Raw genomic sequence first — 27,599 nt, 5'->3', positions numbered from 1 at the left:
GGAGGACAGGAGCTGGCAAAGGAGGCAGGAGGCAGCATGTAGGAGGATGCGGCGAGGGGCAAGCTGGTGGAGGTCAGGAAACAGTGACCCTCCTGTGCAGGCAAGTGAAGGGATGAGGACCAAGAAAAGGCCACTTGCCTTGATTAGGAAGAGGTAGCAATAGTAGCAGGGACAGTCACCCTCGCTTACCAGAATCAGGCCGAGCATGGACCCATCATGGAGTCTTTATAAGGACTCTGTGAGGTGGGTACTACTTTATCTCCATTTTACAGATGAGGACACTGAGGTAAAGAGAAGTTAACCTACTTGCCCAGGGTCAACACAGCTCCTGAAGGGTGAAGCCCAGATTTGCCAGTGGATCCTGGGTTCAGGGGAGTGATGAGGACAGGGGCAAGTTGTTCAGACTGTTGGCAGTAAAGACAGGAGGGAGGGGTGATAGTTCAAGGTTAGTTTCCAGATAGGAGGCTGAGCGTGATTGACAGAAGTCGGGGAAGCCAGTAGAGAGAAAGTGGGAGGCCCAGGTCTAGCAGAGCTGAGACATGAACACTGGATAAGTCATGAGTTTTGAGTAAGAGAGAAAACACCTTTTCTTCTGAGAGTGCTTACTGGGTCCCAGCCTTTCACTACTGAAGGCCATTCCCCACCTCCCGAGGACCCCAGGTTTTCAAAGGCTATCAATTTTAAGCTTTTATTTTAGTTGAAATATAACTGATATGGAATGCAACATCTGGATCTTAAGTATACTGTTCAGTGAGTTTTAACTACAACTTGAAAATATTAATTCACTTCCCGCTTTTTTTACTCAAAGATATATAACATTGCCAGTCAGAATCTAGGATTATCACATCAAGTTAAGGCAATCTTGCCAAAAGCAAGGACTCTTGACATTTTAGTTAACCTGTTTAGCCTGTTTGAGGCCCTTTGAAATACAGTGAAGAGCCCGGTGAGCCAGGGACCTCAAGTGTGTAAATAGGTTCAGTTGGTTATGGGAAGAGATGGCAGGAAGACCAGGACCGTCATTAGCCTTACGCCTAACACATTCTCAGAACCACTGACCTAGTGGTCATAATTGATTTTCAGGAGCTGAGCTGGGAGAGGTGTGATCTTATTCTTCAGAATAAAAAGAAAATAATAGTGATTCATAACAATTTTGAAATTAAGTGTGTGTGACTGGATATTTAAAGTCATAAAGGAATTCTTGTTACATTTTAGGTGTGATCATGATATGGTGATATTGTTTTAAAAATAGATCTGACCTTTTAGAGATATGTGCTGAAATAATTACAAATGATAGGATATCTGGGATCTTTTGTTAAATAATTCTATGTGATGGTGGGGGTAAAACTTCAACAAGCCTGGCCTGAAATGATCCTTGTTGAAGCTACTACATGGACGTTCATTATTCTATTCTGTCCACTTTTATATATGTTTAAAATTTCCATAATAAAACATTTTAGAGGGAGGAAAAAATAAAATTAAGAATATCAGTCAGGGTTTAGCTGCATATTAACAGAGATCCTTCTGTGTATGTTAAGCAAAAGGGATTGAATACGGGGAATTAGGGCCTGTAAAATTGTTAGGAAAGATGGCAGACCAGGCTTTAGGCTGGGTGTCTAGGAAGAATCACCAGAACACCGCCACTCAGCTGGCTTTAGGGGCAGCTCTTGTGCCTCCATCAGGAAGCCAGGAAGCCGGTTTCTCATTGTTTGAACATATCCTCCAGGAGCACGTCACTTAGGCCAAATCTGATGATCAGGAATTCATAGCCACAGTTGTTGGCTCCAGTGCTGTCTGTAGCACCTGCTAGAATTGTACCAGCAAAATGGGTGCCTGGACCCCACCACTTTGCTCTCTGATTGGTAGAATCTAAATCTTCTTTAGACCCCTAGCTACAAAGGAATGTGGGAAATGTAGTTTTCAACTCTCTATCCTCTAGATGCAGAACTGGACTAGAAAGAAGTGGGAACAAATATTGAGTGGGCTAATCCATCACACAGTGTCTTAGCGATTGAAATTGTATTTTTGTTTATTTATCCCCAAAAGTAATTTTGGACAATGTTTGAGTTATAGTATATTCTTTGGTTTGGCTTTCTCTCTACAATTTTTTTTTCTTTTTTTTTTTTTGCGGTACGCAGGCCTCTCACTGTTGTGGCCTCTCTCATTGCGGAGCACAGGCTCCGGACGTGCAGGCTCAGCAGCCATGGCTCACGGGCCTAGCCGCCCCGCGGCATGTGGGATCTTCCCGGACCGGGACACGAACCCGTATCCCCTGCATTGGCAGGCGGACTCTCAACCACTGCACCACCAGAGAAGCCCTCTCTACAATTTTTTAATCAGCTTTTGCTAAACCAGTATAACCTCTTATTACTCAAGAACATGTACCTTGCTTCCTCTGCTGTAGCTAGATTCATCTGAGTGGGTGTTTTGTGCACATTTGGCCTCCATGTCTTTGCCTGTGCTGTTTCCAGTGCAAGGAATGCCTTCCCTACCCCAGTCTAAATCCTACCTATTTTTAGACATAGTTCAAGTCCTAACTCTTTGTAAACCCTTACCTGATTTCTCCAGGCTCCAATTTCCTTCCTCCCTCCCTCCCTCCCTTCTTTCCTTCCTTACTTCCTTCTTTTCTTCCCTCCTTCCTTCCTGTGTGTACATATGTATGTATGTATGTCTCTGAAATCTTTCTGGACTTATTCTTTGTTCTGTTGTACAGTTTGGTCTCTATCATGCAAATGTTTTATGATATACTGTCACTTTATATGGGAAGGTCTTGCTTGTTTCAGTAGGTTGTATGCAACGTAAGACCAACGTAAGACCAAACCAGGTTTCTCTATGTATCCTCTCCTTTGATGTGTATCACCATGAAGAGTAGAGAAGAAGTTTCTGTATTTTACATTGGTACTATTAGTAAAACGTACCAATAAGCATGGCAAGATAATAATGCTTCTTAAGAATACCTCACAAGATTGCAGTGAAGGATCAGAAATATTCTGTGCTGAGTAAACCATCATTTGTAACCTATTATAAATGTTGGGAGATAGTAATTGTGGTTGGGTTAACGTCAAGATCTTCACATTATGATCCCATTTGGTCTTTTAATTAACTGTATAGTCTGATAATTGCTTCAATCTTTCAGTGAAACTATAATTCTTTTGTTTCTTAAACTCAACCTGCACTTCCTGTGTCTTTGTTGTTGGCTGTGTTCTCCTTCATTGAAAAGTCTCAGCTCAGGGCCTATCTCCACCTGTCAGTCTCCTGTCCACCAGGCAGTGTGACTGTCTAGCAGTAGTAGGTTGGATGTCAATTTATGGCACAATCAAGCGGTTAAGGAGCATTTGCCATAATGGTGTAGACCCGTGTTTACAGACATAACTCAGGATAGGAGACCATATCTTGTTAAGTGAAAAAATATGTTTTAAAAACTCTATGGTATGATTTCCATTTTTGTAAATGTATCCATATTTTTTAAAAATTTGTACTCATTCTTTTCATTTAACAGATATTTATCGAGTGCCTACTGTGTGCCAGGCACTATATCTATGTGCATAGAAAAATCCTTGAAAGTTATACTCCAATATATATACAGTGATCATCTCTGCTTGCTGAGATAACAGGTGACTTTTTTCTTTTTATTTGTTCTTTCTTTCATTTGCAAGCTTGTATTTTTTAATTTTTCTACAAATCCCTGTATTATTTATTAATAAGGAACTAATATACTTTTAAAAAGCACTTCTATTCTTCAAAATGCATACTGTGTAATATTACATGAAAAACAATAGACTAAAAACAGTCTAAAATTCCAATGTTAAATAAAAAAGAGAGAGGAGAGAGAGCTAGAGAGAAAGAAAGAAAGAAAAAGAAGAAAAGAAGGGAGGAAGCACATGGAACTCTAACAGCGGCCCATTTTGGGTGGTGGGGTTTCTTGTACAATGTTCGCTCTAAAGATTCTACAGTGGGCATATATTAGCTTTAGAACCAGAAAATTTTTGTTTTCTTTTTCAAGAGCCAATTCAAATGTGATTTTTCTGTGAGGCTGCCTCAGATCCTTTTCAGACTTTTAAAATCCTTTCATCACCTAGCACTCAATAAATATATAATAAATTGAATGGATAGTATTTCCTAAGTGTGGCCTCAACCTTAGTGACAGATGTCACTAACTTTTTAATTTTCCCCATTTTTCCAGTTTTTATTTTCAAGAATAAGTTAGATTTCAGATAGGTTATTTCACAACAATAAAAATTTATCCTAAATTAAAAAAAAAAAGAAAAGGAGGTTACAATACAGAGAACACACAGAGAGACGAAAGACCATATGAGGACAGATCAAGAAGATAGCTATCTGTAAGCCAAGGAGAGAGGCCTCAGAAGAAATAAAACTTGCCATTACCTTAATCTTGGACTTCTGGAACTGTGAAAAAAATAAATTTCTCTTTAAGCCAAAGGCAAAAATGTATCCTATGTGATTAACTTAGTGCTGGCATTTGCCTAATACTGACATAATTTTAGCGGCCAGAACTTACTCTATTCTTTTTATTCTTTTCCTTTTTTGTCCGTTGCACGTGTGTGTGTGTATGTATGTGTAGTATATATTTGTATTCACACATATATATTGATATGAAAGTTTACATTCAAACAGTAGACTCCAGATCTGTTGTTAGTCAACATTTCCTCTCCTCAGAAATTTTTTGTCTAGTGCCCTGTTTCCTACAAGTTTTTAGAGAGAAAAGGACTCCTTATCCCAGATTGGAAACGCCATCCACTGAATGAACTTTTTTTTCTTTTTTTTAAGATTTATTTTATTTATTTATTTATTTAATTTATTTCTTTGGCTGTGTTGGGTCTTAGTTGCGGCACGCGGGATCTTTGTTGAGGCATGTGGGACTCTTCGTTGTGGTGCGTGGGCGCCTCTCTAGTTGTGGCGTGCAGGCTTTCTCTTCTCTAGTTGTGGGGCGTGGGTTCTAGAGCACGTGGGCTCTGTAGTTTGCAGCACGCAGGCTCTAGTTGAGGCACGCGAGCTCAGTAGTTGTAGCGCGCAGGCTTAGTTGCCCCGTGGCATGTGGGATCTTAGTTCCCTGACCAGGGATCGAACCCCCGTCCCCTGCACTGTAAGGCGTATTCTTTACCACTGGACCACCAGGTAAGTCCCCACTGAGTGAACTTTCTAGCAGCCCTACGGTATCACTTTAGTAGCCTCTGAGGGAGTCATACAGGCAAGATCCAGTGTGCCAAGACTCCTAGGGGTTACCAAGCCCAGTCCATTTGTGCAGCTTTCTTCAGAGGGGGCCGAGGGGTGACAAGGGGGTTTAACCTTTCTAATGCACTTCGACTTTTGCAAAGTAAAGACAGGCTGTAAACGCTGCTGCTGTGTGAAGACACCAAAAGCAATTAGTCATGGCCCAGGCTCCAGCACTACCACCCTAGCTGGAAGAATCAGCCCTGAGCTGCCAGGTTAGCCTTAGACCAGGAGTTCGGGGAGCTCCAGTCTCCCATCCTGGCTTCCTACTTTCCAGGAGAGGCCCTGCCCTGCAGGAAGGGTGAGGCTCCTGGAATCTGAGGTATTAGACAGTATTTATCTTGTGGAAGCTGTAAAGGATCCTGGAACCAGGGAAGATTCATTCTAGACAGGAGATGGTGTGAATGGAAAGGAGTAAGGTGGGGCCTAGCTGTGGGGAAGAGAAGAAGGAAATTTTTTTTTTTAACATCTTTATTGGAGTATAATTGCTTTACAATGGTGTGTTAGTTTCTGCTTTATAACAAAGTGAATCAGCTATACATATACATATATTCCCATATCTCCTCCCTCTTGCATCTCCCTCCCACCCTCCCTATCCCACCCCTCTAGGTGGTCACAAAGCACCGAGCTGATCTCTGTGCTATGCAGCTGCTTCCCACTAGCTATCTATTTTACATTTGATAGTGTATATATGTCCATGCTGCTCTCTCACTTTGTCACAGCTTACCCTTACCCCTCCCCGTGTCCTCAAGTCCATTCTCTAGTAGGTCTGCATCTTTATTCCCATCTTGACCCTAGGTTGAGAGGAAGGAAATTCTTAAAGAAGTATCATTCTAGGGTACTTTCTAGGGGTCCTGAAAATATTACCAGTTAGCAAAATGCTTCTTCGGATATACTAGGATGCTTAGATGGGCACATTGGAGCTTTGACTCTTAACTAGGTTACAGTTATCTTATGGAATTCAGGATCAGACAAAATATCAAAACATCATCCAAGGTGGATCATCCATTGGAGGTTAAAAAAAAAATCTCGCTGACATTCTGCTTCGTTCCATGATCCCCATCGCCTCACTGAGATTATCTTAGTGAGGCTCCTATACCTTCCCAGGCCTTACTTTTGAAGTTGCATTTACCTCTTAAAAGGGTTCCTGGACCCATTTCCAATGTGTGTGTGTGTAGGCTTCCCCACACCACCAATCGTCACCTCAGTTCTGACACTGTCCACTGGTAGATAGAATGAGGTTCTACGGGTCAAGGGCTCCGTGCCACAGGCTGCCCTTCACTTCAGACACCAGTCACAAGCCCAGGGTATTGCCTTTGCTCCTGACTGACTGGCCATAAATCAGAGATTTCCATGACCCCCTCCTTGGGTTCCATTAATTTGCCAGAACAGCTCACAGAACTCAGGAAAACCCATTTACTCACTAGGTTACCAATTTATTCCAAAAGATAGCAGAAGATACAAATCAACAGCCAGATGTAGAGATACATAGGGCGAGGTCCTCAACACAGGAGCTTCGGTCCTTGTGGAGCTTGGTGCGCAGTACGTGGTGGAGTTCTGGGTCCCTAGTATGGATATTCTTTGAACCTCCTCCTTTTTTTGCTTTTTATGGAGGCTTCATAACATAGGCATGATTGATGAACTCATTGGCCGCTAGTGATTGATTCAAGCTCTGGCCTGTCTCCTCTCCCGGAAATCACGGGGTGGGACTGAAAATTCCAACCCTCTAATCACATGTTTGGCTCCACTGGCAACCAGCCCCCATCCATAGGTGCTTTCCCAAAGTCACCTCATTAATATACCTAAAGACATTTATCACTCTCAACACTTAGGAAATTCTAAGGGTCTGGGGAGCTGTGAACCAGAAATAGGAACAAAGACCAAATATGTATTCTTTATAATAAATCACAGTACCATACCTCTGTTGCCACCTGCTTTTTGATTTGTGATGCTGTGTGTCTGAAACTCTTTACCCCCTTATATATTATTGGTGACCACTCAGAAATTTAAATCACAGTCATCCATGTGGGAGAAATTGTGAACTCGGCGAGTCTTTCATTTCTGTGAGGAAATACAGTTTCAGGTGGATTAACCTAAATCCCCTGAGTATGAGTTTTTAATTCCCTAACTCCCTGACATGGAGTGATTTCACTGAAGACACTGATTTAATCTCTTGCAGTTGATGGATAAACTGTTTGCTAAATTTCAAAACACAGATTTGTCCTTTGCTGCTTGACCTCCAGGTTGGGTGGTTGATCCTGCATTTTGCCATTTATTGAGGATTTGCATTTTTATTAAACTGGGATTGCTAAATCAGAGGTGCTTTTGTGTCTGTTCAGTCTGTACCCAGCTATATGTGTGCCCTGTGGTCTGATGCATTAAAATAACCTATTCGCTTTCCTTTTAAACACACTCTTTCATAAAAGGGCATCTCTATCGCCTACAGATCACATGGTATTCCTATGAACGTGAGCATAAAGATTATGGGACATGACTCATTTTATAGTTAAAAATGGAGGAAGATTTATGAAAGACAGAAAATTTACAGCCTCTATAACTTGATGTACCAAGATTGCTTTAATGCTTTGAATAGCAAAATGTAAAAGTTATGTTATCAGCAAATCATTTGTGTGTAATAGCTTATGTGTAATCAGTGGTGATATTCATATGTTTAATTATTTTTCCTTGTGTTGTATTTTAGGGGTGTGAACCTTATACTTTTGCTGCTATCCATTTGTAAATACACTCAGAAAAGGAGGATTTGGACGACAGGTACTTTCTAAACATGATGCATTTCAAAAGTGGACTTGAATTAACTGAACTGCAAAACATGACAGTGCCCGAAGATGATAACATTAGCAATGATTCCAATGATTTCACCGAGGTAGAAAATGGTCAGATAAATAGGTGAGTATTTTTCCACGAACAGTTTCTCTCCAATGAAAGAAATGTCTCTAAAATATCATTCTGGTTTTCAGTTATTCTCTTGAATTATTCATTACTAAAGTTATGCTCCATTTGAAGATGTAATTTGAATTTCATATGTGACATCTGTTGGGCATCGTCTGCAATAGCAGATGAAGCAAATAGGAAAGTAATTTATTCATCCTTTCAAATCTTTCAATTGAGTCTAATAAAAATGTATAAATACATTGGACCCCAACCAGCCCTAACTTTTCAAAAGCTCTGTGTTTATGAATCAGACCAACTGTTGGAATTTCACTGCGTGCCATATCTGAATGTGTACTACAGTCATCTGGCCTTGCCCGCGTGTTAATCAAGGAATGGTCAAAGTCGCATTTTCCCATGTTCCCATGTTAAAACGACAAATACGTCACTACAAGCATCGTTTGTAACATGGATTTTAAGTAATAATAACACAGAGCCAAATGGCTCTATGAGAAATAGTAGATGAAACAGTACATGAAACGGAGAAATAGTACATGAAAGAGAAAGAAAAGAAGAGATACAGTGAGTGAGGGGAGGTAGGGGGTGGGTAGGAAGAATGCTGGCCTGGCAGCTCTCACCCTTAGCTGTGGCCTCAGCAAGTCCTTCCAACCCTTGGGTCCTGTGTTTCTTAAGTTACAAGAGTAGGACCAAATATCTTTTTTTTTTTTTTTTTAATGATTTGGGGCATTCTCTGACCTTCTGATTTTATTTTATTTTATTTTTAAATTTTATTTATTTATTTTTTTGCGGTACGCGGGCCTCTCACTGTTGTGGCCTCTCCCGTTGCGGAGCACAGGCTCCGGAGGCGCAGGCTCAGCGGCCATGGCTCACGGGCCCAGCCGCTCCGCGGCATGTGGGATCTTCCCGGCCCGGGGCACGAACCCGTGTCCCCTGCATCGGCAGGCAGACTCTCAACCACTGTGCCACCAGGAAAGCCCTGATTTTATTTTTTTATTATTTTTTAAAATGTATTTTATTGAAATATAGTTGACTTACATTGTCGTGTTATTTTCTGGTGTACAGCAAAATGATTCAGTTATACATATATATATATATATATTCTTTTTCATATTCTTTTCCATTATGGTTTATCACAGGATATTGAATATAGTTCCCTGTGCTATACAGTAGGACCTTGTTGTTTATCCATTCTATATATAATAGTTCGCATCTGCTAACCCCAAACTCCCAGTCCATCCCTCCCACACCCCCTTCCCACTGGCAACCACAAGTCTGTTCTCTGTGTCTGTGAGTCTGTTTCTGTGTCGTAGATAAGTTCATTTGTGTCATATTTTAGATTACACGTATAAGTGATATCGTATGGAATTTATCTTTCTCTTTCTGACTTACTTCACTTAGTGTGATAATCTCTCTAGGTCCATCCATGTTGCTGCAAATTCTGACCCTCTGATTTTACAGTCAGCTTATATGGATCCCTTAGCAGGAAGCTCTCCAGCTTGGGAGTTAGTGGTGAGGTTTGTTTGAAGCCTGAGGCCTCCTAAAAGGCTGGGAGGAGAGAGTGGAATATACGGGGACTACTTACTAGAACACCAGCCATGCTACACTTGCGGGAGCGGGGTCAAGAGGAAATTGGGAGGAAGACGAAAACATTATGTCAGCTAACCAGGCATCTTCACAGAAATCATTTCTGATAATCTGCTCTGCATTCTGATACAATGTGTAATCGACTGGGCTGCCATCATTTACAGACACTCAGAAGTTTCAGCCCCGCCCCTCCTCCTTGTTCTCTTCCTTACATATTCTCAGAGGTTAAGTCTCCAACCCAAATACTTCCTCATTGCCATCCAAGTATCATTCACCATGTGATATTTCTTATTGTTGAACTCAAGTTTGCTTCTCTCACCTTTTCTGTGTAATTATTAAGCATAACTACCGTTTCTTGAGTGTCAGGTGTGGTTACATATATTACCACTTATCCTTATAACATCATTCAATGTATTCTTTTGCAAATAAGGAAAACTTAAAAATTCAGTGTACCATAAGAAAATGGAGGCTCAGAGAAATAAAATAACATGCTCAAGGGCACACACAGGTCTGTCTGAAATCCCTGTCTTTCCTCTCTGTCCTGCTGCCTCTGATTAAAATGCTCGGGCGTGAATGAAAAAGATAGTCTCTACTATCAATTAAACTCTGCTAAACTCTACCAGTGCTATTTTCTGCTCTGGGCCCCTGGGGTGTTCTGTAGTCACTGCTGACCCGCACTTAACGGTGGTGGATGGGATTCCAACTATTTCACAATTAGCACATTTTAGGTTTATCACAAAGCTTCATTCCCAAAGCAGTGTAAACCTTGAGGACCTAAAATGAGAGCCTTTTATAATATTCAGCTTAGGATCTGAACTTGATATTTAAAAGTTTTACTAAGAAAAAGTATTGCTTGGGAGGTGACAACATCTTGCAGTAGGAGGAGGCACCCCTTCTCGCCCCTTGGGGTGCCTGCCAGGGGAGCTCACTTCCCCAGAGACCATGACTAAAATGTGGGCTGTACAACCTCTTGTTTTGCGGAATTTGGTTCCACTGTCGCAAGTGTGGTGTGATGCATTTATTGCTTTATTTTATCTCCCCTCTTTCACTGACGTGGTTTATGAATTTTGCTTCATTTCTGGCTCTAGAACAATGAAAATTAAAAACAACATATTACAGCATGAAGCCAAAAGGTAAATAAAAATCAAAAACGACACCCCCCGCCCCCCCCCCCACCCGTGATTTCTGCAAAGCTACACCTAATACTTCTGACTCTTCTGTTAGCTTTTTCACATTGGTGGGAGGAAGGTAGGCCCAATTATATGAATCTAGGAGAACCATCTCCCAAAACAGTGAACTTCTAGGTAACAGTGCCTTTTTTTAGGAAGCTAGAGAAAATGTTGAAAACAAACGTTGACTTCTCATTAGCTGGCGTGTAACTGATAGCTTTGCCTGGAAACTCCCTACTAGGATACCTTAAGAATCATGTTATTAAGTTTAGTTAAAAATAGAGTAGAGAGGCTTCCCTGGTGGCGCAGTGGTTGAGAGTCCGCCTGCCGATTCAGGGGACACAGGTTTGTGCCCCGGTCCGGGAAGATCCCACATGCCGCGGAGCGGCTGGGCCCGTGACCCATGGCCGCTGAGCCTGCGCGTCCGGAGCCTGTGCACCGCAACGGGAGAGGCCACAACAGTGAGAGGCCTGCGTACCGAAAAAAAAAAAAAAATAGAGTAGAGCCATTTGGGCATTAGGACACCTGCTCTTATTCCAGTTCAGTTGTTTTATTTCATGCCCTAATTTGTGGGTTGTAGTCATAGAAATCTATACCTGGAACAGCAAAGCCTTTTTTTTTTTTTTTTTAACATCTTTATTGGAGTATAGTTGCTTTACAAAGCAAAGCCTTTTGAAATGTCCACTGGACCAGTACTGCTGACATTTTAATGTGCATGTGAAACACCTGGAAACCTTGTTAACATGCAGATTCTGATTCAGTAGCTCTGGTACTGGGCCTGAGATTCTAATTTCTCACAAGCTTCCAGGTGATGCCCTTACAGCTGGTCCATGGACCACATTTTGAGTAATGAGCTCTAGACATTCCTCTAGATGTGAGCTTCTTGAGAGAAGGACCCATCTTAATCATTTTTATATCTCTTGTACCTTGTAATGATATGGTAATAGTGCCTGGAGCAGGGCAGACATTACTAAGTATTTGTTAAATGAAAGAGAGAGACAGAGACAGACAGAGAGAGCAGTTAAGTGCATGGTTTGGAGTTCAACTTATATTGAATCCTGGCTCCATCCATAGGTCTTGTGTGATCTTGTACTTTAAGCCTTAGTTCCATCCCTGTAACACAGGGATAAAAATAATACCTGACCTCCTGGGATTGTTGGGGAATATTAAATGCAATGCTGTTTGTAGGTTAAGGACTCAGGCTGTACCATCAGCCTGCTTAGGTTCAAATCATGGCTCAACAGTTTAGTTATAATGTAACTTTGGTCGAGTTACTTAATTTCTCCAAAATGGAGCTAAAAATAGTACTGACCACATGCAATTATTGTGAAAAGAGATGAGAAAACTCATGTAAAGCACTTGACACGGTGTCTGGCACGAGTAAGTCTTTTAGTACGAGGAAAGTCTCTAACAGTAAAAGTGCAACCCTCTTTCTTTGGCAAGCACCTCTTTCTTCTCCACCCAAGGACTAATAATACTGTTTTAGGTTTGGGATGATTGTTGGTTATTGTTATCTTAAAGTCGTTGAAATATTAATAGATTATCCTAGCTATAGCCAGGCAAATATTCACATATTTTAATATTTATCTACTGTTGCTCTAATCTCCACGAATAGTTATTGTTGTTATGACCCAGGAAGCTTCTAACAAAATTTGAGAGTCTTTCATTAAGATATTTCTTAATGAGGAACTCTTGTCACTACACCTTACATCAGCCTTTTTTTTCCTTGGTCCCTGTATGTCTTCTGCAGTTCATGAACTACATTTGTATCATTGGGAGGACCCTTGAAAAGTTACCCCTTCTCTTCTAATGTCTTTTCTATACCTTAGGGAAGAAGATACCATAACTTTTTCCCATATTCAGTTTTCATTTCAGAGAATTCTTCCCTAGCTTTAACTGCTCCTGCTACAACGAAAATCTGTTTTCTCCTATTTTAGGTAGAGTTTATCCACCAGATAAGGCTTTTCTCACCTCTCAGTCTTCTCTTTAAATGCCTTTAAATGCCTATTTCTTTAATTCTTTCATGTTTTCCAGTCTCTCGGTTACATGCTTCTTTCCTCCTTTTCTCTTTTCCTTTTTATAGACTGTTAGAGTTTCAGGGAAAAAGCTAGGAAAGGTCATTTAAGTTCAACCACTCATCTCTTTTGTGTTATAAATCCTCCAATGAAACGCTATAATCTAGTAAGAACCTGATTGGTAGAGATTAAAATAGGAAGATTATCTTCCCGTTGTACAACCCATCCTTAACTGGATTGTTGTTGTTGTTGATTTATTTTTGGCTTTAAATAACTGCTCTATATTGCTTGTCTCCCTTCACACTACCTCAGTATAATGCCTACATCCTTTTTAAGGCTTTGTCTGTTGAAGGTCAGCATGACAGCCACTGTAGATTTTTGTTTTGTTTTGTTCACAGAACAATTGGCTACCTAAGAGTTGATCAGATTCTGCTTTATGGGTACAGAACGACCCACTGAAAATGCTTTTTTAATAATACTTTTATCACTCCCAAGACCTCATGTCAAAGGCACCTTCTCCAATAGCTCATTTATAAGTCAATCTCCAATAGCTCATTTTTAAGTCAATAAAGAGGTCTTTGCTAGAGGTCAGTGCTTTTTAACATGAAATTGCATTTTTAAAATGGTGAGGTAACAGAAACTTGTGATAAGCTGCTTGACCTAGTTATTATAAATGAACTTTTCCATTACAAAAAAAATGGTTGGTTTTATTTTGTTTTAAAAAAAAGTTTGCAGAAATACAAAGCAAAGATCGAAAGAGAAGAAAAAGTTGAAATACTGTAAAGAGGATACAGAGGCTTTATCTGAGTACTCCGTTCTTACTGAGCGAGATTTCCCTGCAGCCTAAGCTACTCCCTAGTTCCTCAATGGAAGAGGCACATTTGGTTTATGGAGGGTTCCTCTGAGTTGCTAACACATGGGTAGGTACATAGAAGGAGGAGCTAAGGGAGTGAGAACATGACACTACTCTGGATGCAAGATGAGCTCAGTGCCACAGTCTGTGCTACAGAAAAATCGTAAATAGGTCAGAGTCAGAAAACTGCGTTCAAACCAGAACATCAGCAGACTCATGGAGGATGAGGGTTGTGAACGGGCAGGAAGGCACTGGCAGGGAGGAGGATGGAGGGTCTCTTGAGGGGAGAGTGGATTCCTAGCGGTACTTGTTTTTCCGTCTCTATTCTCAGAATGCCCTGGTCTTATCTTGATCCTCACCGCCTCTTGGGAAGACCATTTGGAAGAGCAGGGGGAGCTAAGATTGAACAGTGAGGCAAAATCAAATTCAGCAGTACCTGGAATTTGCAGGACGAGCAGTTTGGACTGGAAACTTTTTCAGTGGGAGCATCAGTGAAGATTTTTGGGAAAACCTATCAAGCCTTGCTGTAGAAAGTAGACAGAAAGAGGCAGAATCGGGAAGCACTCAAAGCACAATGTGTTTTAATATGCTTTTTCATGGTTACTCATCACAACAGCTCTGCAGGTCACTTGCATTATTCTCATCCTGCAGAAGTGCTACCGCAGAGAGCTGGCAAGCATGCAGGGGCCTCTTCTTCCTCCCCGTCCGTTGCAGTGTTTGACCCTGCTGAATGCCCCTGCATCCAGGTGTCTTGATCCGGTTCTTCTCTATCAGTCTTCTGCCACAAGTCTGGGGAGCACTGGTAGGCCAGGAACTTAGATCTGCCATAATAGGAGGTTTACTGGTGTTTGGTTTCGTTTATTTGAAAATGTTCGGGCTTTCCCCTTAATTTAAAAATAATGGAGATTCTCTTTGAAAAGCAAGTCTCTCTGCAAGAAAGGCAAACAGGGGACCTTCTGGATAATGATTTGGTAGACTTGAGTTGATTGTTAAAATTAGCCTGATTACATACAGTCTTTTATTTAATAGCCACACTAAATATGAGTCAATTTCAGTTTGGAAAGTCCAGCACCCCCATTTCCTTGGGCCGCCTGGGTGAAAAGGAAGACTGCTCTCCCGGTCCCTCTCCAGCCAGATCTGTAAACCTCTGTTCTTTGGAAAGATTTTAAATGTTAAGGGCAAAAGAAGAGCCAAGGCTAGAGAACTGCCAGATGGGTCTCCAAAGACACAGCTTTCATTATGTCATTCCCTTGCTAAGACCCTGCAATGCTGTTTCTCAAGCCTCGGCTTTTAGTTTCCTCTGGCTAATCCCATCCAATAATGGTTTTTCCTTCTCTGGCTTCCTTATCTCATCTCCATTTTGCATGGCCTGATGTTCTTATTCTGGTGTTAGCTGGTCTGGTCTCTCCTCAGCTGGAATGTCAGCTCCTGGGTTTCAGGAGACCAAGGTTTTCTTCTCTTCCTTTTCATCTCTGACAGTCACTGGACGGGTCCTAGGCAAAGGCAGATGCTGAAGGAAATAAACCTCAGGCTGTGCTGCTCATACTAGGTGGTGGCCTCAGGGGAAGTTCATAGTATCTATGTTGCCTGCCTTTGGTTTCTCCTGGCGAAAATGCAAACCTGAAGAATATGGATTAAAGATGAAAACGGTAGACAAATAAAGCCAACATTAATGATATATATCTTTCATTAAAACATGATTTATGGTGAAATATAGCCTCATTAAAAAAAGCATATGAGGGCTTCCCTGGGCGCAGTGGTTGAGAGTCTGCCTGCCGATGCAGGGGACGCGGGTTCGTGCCCCGGTCCGGGAGGATCCCACATGCTGCGGAGCAGCTGGGCCCGTGAGCCATGGCCACTGAGCCTGCGCCTCCGGAGCCTGTGCTCCGCAACGGGAGAGGCCACAACAGTGAGAGGCCCGCGTACCGGGAAAAAAAAAAGCATATGAAAATATAATGTGTAGTTTAAAGATATATGCCTCTTTAAGATAGTCCAATTCAAGTGGCTTTATATTTATTAGTGGAAAACACACTGATTATTTCTTACTTAGACCAGATAATAAAATTTCCAGAAGGAGAGCCAAAAAGCACCCCTAACATGTCTTAACTAATACATGTAGCAGTTTGCTTATGAATAGACTTTTCTTTGACAATAGCACTTAAAGTTCTGATATTAATCCTGAATATATTTGCTGGTTCTTAGAGCATTCTGAATTCCTCCTTCTGTACATCTGTATATACTTTACTCCACTCACCCTGTCTGAATCTTTCCCATGTGTTGCTCTTACTCTGTGCCTGCAGCTGTACTGATGTTTTACATGTGCTCTCATTTAATTCTCCCAGTAACACTATGAGATTATATAATAGTGTCGTTCCCGTTTCACAGATCAGGAAACTGGGGTAGCATACTCAGGCCCTCAGAGCAAGTGAGAATTTGAACTCACGTTCTGAATCCCATGCTTGCTTTAAGCCCTACTAGCTCTGCCCCTAACCATGGACCATAGGCCCTGCTTCCTCCACCATGATTTCCTGTGGGCTACTGCTGCATCACTTATTACACACCCCCATATCTCCCACATTGCCTGGTCTAGTGACTTGCATATTAGCAGGTGCTGAAAGAATGTGTGATGGGAAAAGAGTTGTTTTCCTTTTTGCTGGGGGGAGGGAATTCCTATGTGATAACTTTGTGCTCCAGGAATGTGAGCTCAGAAGGAATCCTGCCTCCAATATTCTTCTAAATGCCAGCTTTATAGTATTCTTGACATCATCTGATTTTCCATTAGAGAACAATCTATGTAAAAGTTAACTTGCATTGCATATAATGTTTTAATTTATTAGTATTAAAATGATTCAAAATCTATAGCTCTTTTTGACTTACGGTTGTCTTTCATTTCCTCTGAAGATGAGCACCTGCTGTTTGCATTGTTTTGTGTTAAGTAGAGTGAGGGATATAAAAAGGAATGAGGCAAAGTGTCTGCCCTTGTAGCACATTTAGTTTATTTGGTAAAACAAGAATGTGGACAACTAACACTGGCAAAAAAACCCAAACCAAAACAAAAACGAGGTAGGGAGAGTGGTTGAATAGGACTATAAACTCTTAAGTAACTGGTTGATAACTTTTTTTTTTTTTTGGTTTGGTTTTGTTTTTATTGTGATGAGAACACAACAGGAGATCTACCCTCTCAACACATTTTTAAGTGCACAATACAGTATTGCTGTGTACAGGCATGACGCTGTACAGCGTCTAGCATAACTGACACTGTATGAAGTACATTTTTTTAAATTAGTTTCTGCTTTATAACAAAGTGAATCAGTCATACATATACATCTGTTCCCCCATCCCTTCCCTCTTGCGTCTCCCTCCCTCCCACCCTCCCTATCCCACCCTTCCAGGCGGTCACAAAGCACCGAGCTGATCTCCCTGTGCTATGCGGCTGCTTCCCACTATCTATCTACCTTACGTTTGGTAGTGTATATATGTCCATGCCTCTCTTTCGCTTTGTCACAGCTTACCCTTCCCCCTCCCCATATCCTCAACTCCATTCTCAAGTAGGTCTGTGTCTTTATTCCTGTTTTACCCATAGGTTCTTCATGACATTTTTTTTTCTTAAATTCCATATATATGTGTTAGCATACGGTATTTGTCTTTCTCTTTCTGACTTACTTCACTCTGCATGACAGACTCTAGGTCTATCTACCTCATTACAAATAGCTCAGTTTCGTTTCTCTTTATGGCTGAGTAATATTCCATTGTATATATGTGCCACATCTTCTTTATCCATTCATCCGATGATGGACACTTAGGTTGTTTCCATCTCCGGGCTATTGTGAATAGAGCTGCAATGAACATTATGGTACATGTCTCTTTTTGAATTATGGTTTTCTCAGGGTATATGCCTAGCAGTGGGATTGCTGGGTCATATGGTAGTTCTATTTTTAGTTTTTTAAGGAACCTCCATACTGTTCTCCATAGTGGCTGTACCAATTCACATTCCCACCAGCAGTGCAAGAGGGTTCCCTTTTCTCCAAATCCTCTCCAGCATTGATTGTTTCTAGATTTCTTGATGATGGCCATTCTGACTGGTGTGAGATGATATCTCATTGTAGTTTTGATTTGCATTTCTCTAATGATTAATGATGTTGAGCATGCTTTCATGTGTTTGTTGGCAGTCTGTATATCTTCTGTGGAGAAATGTCTGTTTAGGTCTTCTGCCCATTTTTGGATTGGGTTGTTTGTTTTTTTGCTATTGAGCTGCTTGAGCTGCTTATAAATTTTGGAGATTAATCCTTTGTCAGTTGCTTCATTTGCAAATATTTTCTCCCATTCTGAGGGTTGTCTTTTGGTCTTGTTTATGGTTTCCTTTGCTGTGCAAAAGCTTTGAAGTTTCATTAGGTCCCATTTGTTTATCTTTGTTTTTATTTCCATTTCTCTAGGAGGTGGGTCCAAAAGGATCTTGCTGTGATTTATGTCATAGAGTGTTCTGCCTATGTTTTCCTCTAAGAGTTGGATAGTGTCTGGCCTTACATTTAGGTCTTTAATCCATTTTGAGCTTATTTTTGTGTATGGTGTTAGGGAATGATCTAATCTCATACTTTTACATGTCCCTGTCCAGTTTTCCCAGCACCACTTATTGAAGAGGCTGTCCTTTCTCCACTGTACATTCCTGCCTCCTTTATCAAAGATAAGTTGACCATATGTGTGTGGGTTTATCTCTGGGCTTTCTATCCTGTTCCATTGATCTATCTTTCTGTTTTTGTGGCAGTACCACACTGTCTTGATTACTGTAGCTTTGTAGTATAGTCTGAAGTCAGGGAGCCTGATTCCTCCAGCTCCATTTTTCGTTCTCAAGATTGCTTTGGCTATTCGGGGTCTTTTGTTTTCCCAAACAAATTTTGAAATTTTTTGTTCTAGATCTGTGAAAAACGCCAGTGGTAGTTTGATAGGGATTGCATTGCATCTGTAGATTGCTTTCGGTAGTAGAGTCATTTTCACAATATTGATTCTTCCAATCCAGGAGCATGGTATATCTCTCCATCTATTTGTATCATCTTTAATTTCTTTCATCACTGGTTGATAACTTTTTATGTGTGATGTTTTGGTAAGTAATAAATCATTTAGTCATGATGTTAAGTTTCAAGTCATTATCATGAAATTAAATCATAATACGTCTCTTTACAGCAAGTTTATTTCTGATCGTGAAAGTAGAAGGAGTCTCACGAACAGCCATTTGGAAAAAAAGAAATGTGATGACTATGTAAGTGTCATTATAATAAAGTTTGCTTATTTTTTTAAATTACATAAATTGTGACAGATGTTTAATTCATCCAGCATAGTACCAAAAACATAGCTATTTATTCACCAGGTTATTCCTCGGAGCCTATGTATTTTCTCCTGAAACCCATTTAAAAAAAATAACTAGACCACTAGGAAAGGATTCCTTGAATTTCATTTCCCTGTTGGTTCCTGATAGTGCTTTCTTTAAAGGCTTTGGCATGATGATCTGTCTTGAGGACTCTTTTGCTTAGTGTGACTGTCTCTGTTCAGATTCCAGGAACAACCTCCTTGGGCATGTCTGTTTTTAACCTAAGCAACGCCATTATGGGCAGTGGGATTTTGGGACTCGCCTTCGCCCTGGCAAATACCGGAATCCTACTTTTTCTGTGAGTGTTGACACTGCCGTACTTTTCATTTAAAAACTGTATTTTCTGTATGTTTCTGTTCATACGCAGAAGACATTGGAAATATTTCGAAATAGTTCTTATTTCTTTCTATGTTTTACTAACTTGGCTAAGTTACAGTGCATCCTTTTACATTGTTTGTTTGAATGATTTTCCAAGAAGCACCTCATGTTTATAAGAAAGTAGAAGGAGAAAATCTTTTTATTAATCAAAAATACCAAAATAAGCACTTGTAAAAAGGATAAAAGATTTGAAGATAGCACTTTTTGTATTTTTGGACTCTAGACTTGTCACTTTAAATCTCAGCTATCAATAAATGGTGAAAATATTGAGGTGTTTAATCCATCCAGTCACCACTTTGGTATTGGATAGCTGTGGAACACGTACTATATCCAAAGGTAACTGCAAATTCATTTGTAAGAAATATGCAAGAAGCATAGAAGTTTTCAGTGTTTTAAAGATGAGAAATTATTCTGTACTTTCCCCCTGAGATTCAGTGAAAAGAAAATGGGCAATTTTCTTTTGAAATAAGTTCATCTCAAACTGTTGAATGAGACTTTCTGCACATGTACAGAGGGCTTAATTTCAGTTGGAACGAGATGAAGACAGATCATACAATTTATACCAGGAAGATTCCCACCCAGCCTGATTTCTCTCTCAGATCTCAAAGGAGTAACAGTGGCGCTTTCACCCCTGACGACACTCATGCTCTTCACTGGGCTTGCCCCGTAGTCCTCATTGCCAGATCCATCATTTCCTTGGAAACAGTGACCAAAATGTCTACTAATCCTGCAAATTGTGTTTATTCCTTTAGAAAGACTTAGAAGACTGTGGTGGAAGTGCATTGCTACCCATTCCACTACTCAGGCATCAGCATGCAGGCTGCACCATATTGGTCCACAGCACTAGGGATTAATATTCATACTTTTGTGTGTAAACCCACTAGAGGTATCCTTCCTAGAATCAGAACAACTCTGTGTAGGACAGAGAATCTAATACATTACCTTCCTCTTGTCAACCTAACCAGTAAACCCAACTGTAGCCTCCTCGCTTTATTGCCCCGGCTGGATCTTTCTAGGTGGTCTTTCTATTTACGTATATCATGAGCCAAGTGGCAGGTTTTAGGGTAAAATGACAGGAGTTGGATAAAATATTCCTGTGGTGATACTTTTTTGTATGTGTGGAATTCTGACCCTGTGACGATACCATAGATGGAGTTTGAGCAGCTACACATGTGATTTTCAGTGCATTGACATGAAACACCTGACTGCTAATCTCAACTCCTTTTCTGAATGGTTGTATAGTCCAGCAAGTTACTTAGCTACTCTGAGCTTCAATTCCCTACTCTTTGAAACAAGGAAATTGCACTAGAAAAATCTCAGAACCTGTTAACCTCCAAAACCCTATGGTCTGTGACAATTTTCAGTCATTCCAAAGCTGGAAATATGTTTGGTTTGGACATGTGTTTTACACTGATTTCTTTCTTTCTTTTTTTTTCTTCGTTTCTGTGCAAGGGCTTTCTCTAGTTGTGGCAAGCGGGGGCCACTCCATCGCGGTGCACGGGCCTCTCACTATCGCAGCCTCTCTTGTTGCGGAGGACAGGCTCCAGACGCGCAAGCTCAGTAGTTGTGGCTCACGGGCCCAGTTGCTCCGCGGCATGTGGGATCCTCCCAGACCAGGGCTCGAACCTGTGTCCCCTGCATTAGCAGGCAGAGTCTCAACCACTGCGCCACCAGGGAAGCCCTCTTTCTTTTTAATTATTGTAATATATCAAGTAGTTACATGTTAACATAGGATAAAGAGTCATTTCTTTGATGATGATAACGAGAACAACTCTTGTGGCTCTTACTCTATGCCAGAAACTGCTCAGAGTGTTTTACGCTGAATCCTGACAAGTCTATGAGGCAGCTACTGCTGTCAGTTCTCAGTTCCCGTTTAAGGGAACTGAGGCAAGGAGAGTAAACTTTTATTCTGGAATCTCTCTTTGTCACCATCCTATGAATCCCCTCCACCTCTCTTCTCTGCTAGATCCCTTGTTCCCTGTATCTCATTTCTTCCTCTTTCTGGGTTTACTTCCTTGCTTTTGCTGTTGAGAAAGGGTAAATAGAAATAAAATTTTTGAGGCCTTCATGTCTGAAAAATATTTTTATCTTACCTTCACCATTGATTGGTAGTTTGGCTGGATATAGAACTCTGTTGGCAATCATTTTCCTTCAGAATTTTGAAGGCATTGCTTCATTGCTTTCTAGTTTTTTCTGTTGTGGAGTCCCAAATGCTTGTGATTCCTCATCTTTTATATGTAGCCAGGCCTTTTGTTTTTATTTTGTCTTTTCTGGACACTTGCCAAATCTCTTTGTTCCTGATGTTTCACAATGCTGTGTCTTGCTGTGTGCCTTTTTTCATCCATTGTGTCAGGCAGCTGGTACATCTTTTCTTTTAGAAATTCATGGTCTTCAGTTCTGGGACATTTCTTACATTGTTGTGTTGATGAATTCCTTCCTTCTCTTTCTCTTTTCTCTCTTTCTGGAACTGTTACCAAGATTTTGGACCTTCTGGACTAGCCCTCTAACTTTTTATTCTTTTCTTTATTTTCATTTCTAAAGTTTTTCACTATACTCTCTGGAATATGCCACCAATTTTTTCCCAACTCTTTATTGAATGTTTTATTTCTCTTATTATTTTTTTATTTACAGGGGCTTTTAAACTTTCTTTGAATGTTCCCTTTTTATATTATTTTGTTTCTGTTTTACAATTTCATTGTTTTCTCTGAGGATTCTAGTGATGGTTTTTCTCTGTTATGGAAAATTTCAGACATCAAGTAGAGAGTCTAAAAGATCCCTGTATTCCCTTCATCTCATGACCATGCTTGTTTAGTCAGCCCCTCACCCAGATTGTCTTGAAGCAAATCCCAGCCATCACATCGTTTCATCCATAAATATTTCACTGTATTTCTGTAATATATAAGGACTGTAAAAACATAACCATGATATGCCATACCCAGAAAATTAACCACAGTTCCTTATATCATCAAATACCCAAACAATATTTAAATTGCTCTGCTTACCTTATTTTTAAAAAGCAATTGGATTGTTTAAATCAGTACTCAAATCAGGTCCATATACTACAATTGGTTGTTATGTGGTTTAAGTCTCTTTCACTCTGTAGGTTCCCCCATTTTCTTCTGTTCTTTTCTGCGCAGTTTATTTGTTGAAGAAACTGGACCATTTGTCGTATAGTGTTTCCCATAATCTGAGTTCTGCTGATTGTATCCCTGTGATGCAAGTTGATTTTTCTGTTTGTTTTGGACTCTTTCACTTTAGAATCTTTCCTTAGATATCAGGTTGTCCTTCTCTGTCTGCTGTATTCAAGTATTGCAGGGGGTGGACTGGAACAAGGCTAATTGGAGCCTGGTACACATGAGTGGGGTTTGTTGGAAATAGCTTCACTAGAGGTGCTGTCAGTAGCCCTTTCCTTGGGGAACCAGCTGTGTCAGTTTCTTCTTGGCTGTTCAGATCACCCAGGGAAGATCTTCCAGTCACCTGCCTGTAGGGTCTGGGCACTGCTGCCATCTTTATGGGAACCAAGTTGGGGGAAAGGGCTTGGGTGAATATCTCTGTGCATGTGTCCACCCAATCCCCCCTCCCTCACAAGTTGTGCTCACTCGGAGAATTACATTTTATACTTTTCAGAGAATATATTTTCTATATATTTATGTATCTTTTGCCAAGATGGGAGAGGAGCAGTCACCCTGCTTTACAGAGTAGGTGCCTGGTCTGGGGAATCTAGCTATTTCTTGAAAGAAGTTCAACAGATCCTCTTTATTTTAGTTCATCCTGTCCATTGTTCCCTACTTCCAGTAATGCCACCAAGGCCTTTTGGGAATTCTGTGGTGTAAATTGGATTGGTCTTGGCTTTCTCCACTGCCAGTTTAAGATTGAGCTCTGTCCACTTTCCAGCTTCTGAATTTTTGTTACTGTTGTCTCTTCTCTCCTCTTCTTACTATCCTAGCAGTTTTATGCCTTAAGAAATCGCTTTACTGGATTATTGGGGCCAGGAGAGCAGGAGTAAATTCTTGTTTTCAACCTACCATTCCTGGAATTTGGTTGATTTTTAGTTATACTGGTTCAGGGATAAGTGATCTCTTATCTCATGACTCTTCCGTTTCTGATTGAGACAAAGAATTGGGTAAAGGTGACTTTTAGAGTTGCAGGAAGATTTCCTCTGGATAAAACTCTCATAGGTTGTTTGGTTCTTTGCAAGACGCATGTATAGCAAGCACAACACACCAAACCTTCAGGTTAAAGCTCATGAAGGTAGTTGTATAGAGACCCAAACTTACAAGTTTTTCACAGAATGCAGAGCTCTCCTACCTCAGAACAAGGGCTCACTCTGTGTTATAAAACCAGCTGTTCCCACAACTGCTCAAGCCAAGAAGCAGTTGGCAGGATGAAGATAATTCATCTGGTACAGGGCCCCGTTCCAGACTCATATTGGCCAACGCAGAGAAAGAGCCCAAGGCTGTCCAGGCTTCTTTAGAAAAGCAGCTGGGAAGGCTCCTCTGTGTCTCACTGAGGCTGGGTACTGGGCTCTTCATTGGAGTCCTCTGGAAACTTGCTGGGGTGATTTCTTTTTGCTGGATGAGTTTGGGGCTCATTTTTTGGACCTGACTATAATGGCTGTCATTCCTGTTTAACACATGTCTGATTCAGTTCGATTCAGTGAATTCAGCCCTATTATAAGAATGCTGTGAGGTTTTGTGTTATCCTAAATCCTGAGGCCTTATAATTGCATCTGAGGAGCCGGAAGTATGCTAGTGGTGAATCTCAGTGTACAATTGTTCTGAAGGTGTATGTTCTCTGTTGGAAGTAAAATGGGGCTGTTCCCTGAGGCAGCAGTTTGGGGATGTGCTGAGGCACGGGTAAGGGTAAAATGCACCTACTGAATTGAGTTTTCCTGAGTGGGATCCAAGGGAAAGGCAAAGGGTGCTGAAGAAATCTCTTTCCACTGCATCCTCCTCTTCTATGGCTACTCCTTTTCCACAGCTTCCCCATAACTCCATCATAGCAAAAGTAGGAATTAAAAGTAAATATTGGGCTTCCCTGGTGGCACAGTGGTTGAGAGTCCGCCTGCCGATGCAGGGGACACGGGTTCATGCCCCGGTCCGGGAAGATCCCACATGCCGCGGAGCAGCTGGGCCCGTGAGCCATGGCCACTGAGACTGCGCGTCCGGAGCCTATGCTCCGCAACGGGAGAGGCCACAACAGTGAGACGCCTGCGTACTGCAAAAAAAAAAAAGTAAATATTAGCACAGAAGAATGATGGCTTTTGTTTTGTTTATTTCACATTACCATCTCCCCAAATAGGAAAGTTACATTTTCTAAAGATTTCTATTAAACGCATACATTTTATAGAGAATTAATCTCTGAAGAGCATGTGATCTCCTCACTGTGCTAGGTAAATGAGAGGTTTATTACACTGTATGGAATCTGATAAAGTAATAAATGCTTTATATTTTCCCATAACTTCTTAGCATGTATCATTATTATTTATTATTATTTTAATCATGTAACCTTTAAGTTTAAAACCATGAAAAATGAGAATGTAATTCATGACATTGCTGGGAGCTCAAAGAGATGTCATAGTTTATCATAAACACTGAGTTTGTAAACAATCTGTTTGAAATGATAATTGTGAAACAACATTACAATCTGAATGAAACAATAGTTTAAATTTTATTTTGGTTGATTATAATTCCTGCCTTTTTTTGGTGTCTTCCATTTTCTTTCTCACTGGGGTAGTGGTTGTGAGAATAAAAAAGATAATGTATCTAAAAGCACACTTTGAAAAGTGGCACGCAAGAAGACATTTATTAGTTAGTACAACTCTGTAGGGCTGCTATAAGAAACTAATGAGTGAGCGTGTGTGTGTGTGTGTGTGTGTGTGTGTGTGTGTGTGTGTGAGAGAGAGAGAGAGAGAGAGAGAGAGAGAGAGAGAGAGAGAGATGGAGAGAGTACCAGCAGTGCCTGGTACATAGTAACACTGTGTACTAAATGTTTGTTAAAGTATTAATTAGGTAGTTACCAAATAATAGTTAACATTTATTGAACAGTAACTATATATACCATGTTATCTCATCTAACCCCCACCAACAACACTATGAAGTAAATGTTAGCCCCATTTTACAGATGAAGTAACTGAGGCTTAATAACAACTTAGAAAATAGGGGAGCCAGGGTTCCATGTTCCATCCAGGATTTCTTGAGTCTAGAACCTGAGTGATCTAAAACACTATACTGCCTTTTAGTGATGCCTTCAGAAGCCAAACTTACATTATTAATGTACTTCTTGAGACAAATTTTATTCTTATCAGTGGATACTTGCAAGTTAATCCTTTAGCTCTTTAAAATCACCTTGTAAAATCAGTCAGTGTTTCTGAACTATTTTACTACTGTTCCACCAAGAACCGTCACCTTTATTGTAATGAAAATAGTTCAGCAATACCAAGGGTATGAAACTGTGTATCAGGAGTGGTCAAGTTCCTGGTCGCAGCAAGTACAATACATGCCTCAAGTATATTGTAAAACCAGTAAACTTTTTGAACTGCTTCATGTTTGTCATATCTGTGCCTGACTTTGCCTCATGTGCTATTTAAGATTTCCCACTGCCCTTGAACTTAATTCTTTCCAGGGCTTTAAGTAAACTTTTTGTAATTAAGAATTGAAAACCAAGAAATAGCAAAGTCAAATAACACCAAGTTCGTTATTAGGGAATTGGTTAGATAACCATAGTAGTTCCATAAAATGGAATATTAGACTGCTGTTTAAAGGAGTAAGATAGACTTATATGTACTGTATTGAAAAATTAAAAACAAACTGAATATTGGGTGGAAGTGAGGATGGGGGTAGATTGCGTAATATGTGCATGTATTACACAGACTGTTTGGGAGGGTAAACAAGAAAACTGCTGACAGTGGCTACTTCTGGAGGGTGACATGGGGTCTGGGGGTGGAGCGGGAGTGGAAAGTTTATACTCTTTAAAGTATCTTTTCACCACGTGCTTTAGGGGAAGAAACTAGTTGAGAAAACTGGTTTTTAGAGAACTTCAGACCACTGCGACAAGATTTTTCCTCTTTCTCTTTCCTGCAGAAAACTTGAGAAAAAAATATTTTCGGTGTTGCTATTTAGACCACAAGAGCTAGAATGAGTGATCAATACAGTGCCACCTGCTCCAAACTGCATTTTCACCACACTTCCCTGCAGACTGCCTCTGCATCAGCTACACCAGCCTCCCTCTCTTCTGTAGGGGCCGCCGGCACCGTGCCCATCACCTCAACCTTTCTGCCACCCCCCTCCCATGCCGTCCCTGTGCTTCTGAATCCTGACGGTCCCGTAAGACCCAGGTCTGATGCCATCTCCAAAAGTGTTTCTCTGATCCTCCCAGGTGGAAGGAAAGATCTCCCTTCCTTCTCTTTTTGGTGTAGCCTTTATCTTTCTAATAGCAAGTATTACTTCCATTATTTAGGCATATATATTTTGTTCCCTATTGAACACTGAGCCCTACAAGGGCAGGATTAATGTCTTCCTTGTCTCTCTCCCCACAACAGGATCTAGAACAGTGCTTGCCTATAGCTGATTCTCAATAAAGTTTCCCTGAAATGAAAGAATATGTAAAAATTAGCATAGTCTTACATAGTCTTACAAGGCTTTAGGGCAAACAATGGCTCTCATAATTTTGCAAACTTATCAGAGGGAAAACATGAACTCGGGGGTTTAGTTCACCCTCAGATTTAAAGTAGGCTCTGGAGATGTAATGAAAATTATAGAAGTTTAGGAAGGGACTCACCACCCATTGGTTATTTTCCTGGGAATGCCTCCTTCATTTGAAAATTCAAAATAGTTAGAGACTGTTAAGAAATACTGTACAAGGTTAGCACTGCATTGCTAAAAGGGCGTTTGTTGCTAAATTGCTCTTTGCAAAAAGGACAGTAATTGTCATTGTCAGTTTACAGCAATTACCTTCACTTTGTGGTGGATTGTTTGTTCCAATTGTAGGTGAATTCTTCTCTCTCTCTCAGTATTTACCTTTGTGGACCATTATCACTTATCATTATCCTACCACCAAAAAGATGCAACATTGTATTGTCTATAATCACAGTGTTTACA

General features: G+C 40.7%; 1 protein-coding gene across 1 annotated transcript in view; it reads left to right on the top strand.

Annotated features, from left to right (window-relative positions):
* Positions 1 to 8,014: 8,014 nt before the first annotated feature.
* SLC38A1 (solute carrier family 38 member 1) overlaps positions 8,015 to 27,599 on the top strand; it is a gene marked incomplete at both ends in the record, with an annotated part of 48,647 nt that continues 29,062 nt past the window's right edge. Inside the window, 3 exons of the mRNA XM_079714327.1 lie at positions 8,015 to 8,136; positions 18,939 to 19,014; positions 19,305 to 19,420. Coding sequence (XP_079570453.1) covers positions 8,015 to 8,136; positions 18,939 to 19,014; positions 19,305 to 19,420 — 314 coding nt within the window. The remainder of the gene's footprint in view (positions 8,137 to 18,938; positions 19,015 to 19,304; positions 19,421 to 27,599) is intronic.

This window comes from Hyperoodon ampullatus, assembly GCF_949752795.1.
Source record: "Hyperoodon ampullatus genome assembly, chromosome: 11".
Taxonomy (NCBI): domain Eukaryota; kingdom Metazoa; phylum Chordata; class Mammalia; order Artiodactyla; family Ziphiidae; genus Hyperoodon; species Hyperoodon ampullatus.
This window is presented reverse-complemented; position numbering and strand designations above follow the sequence as displayed.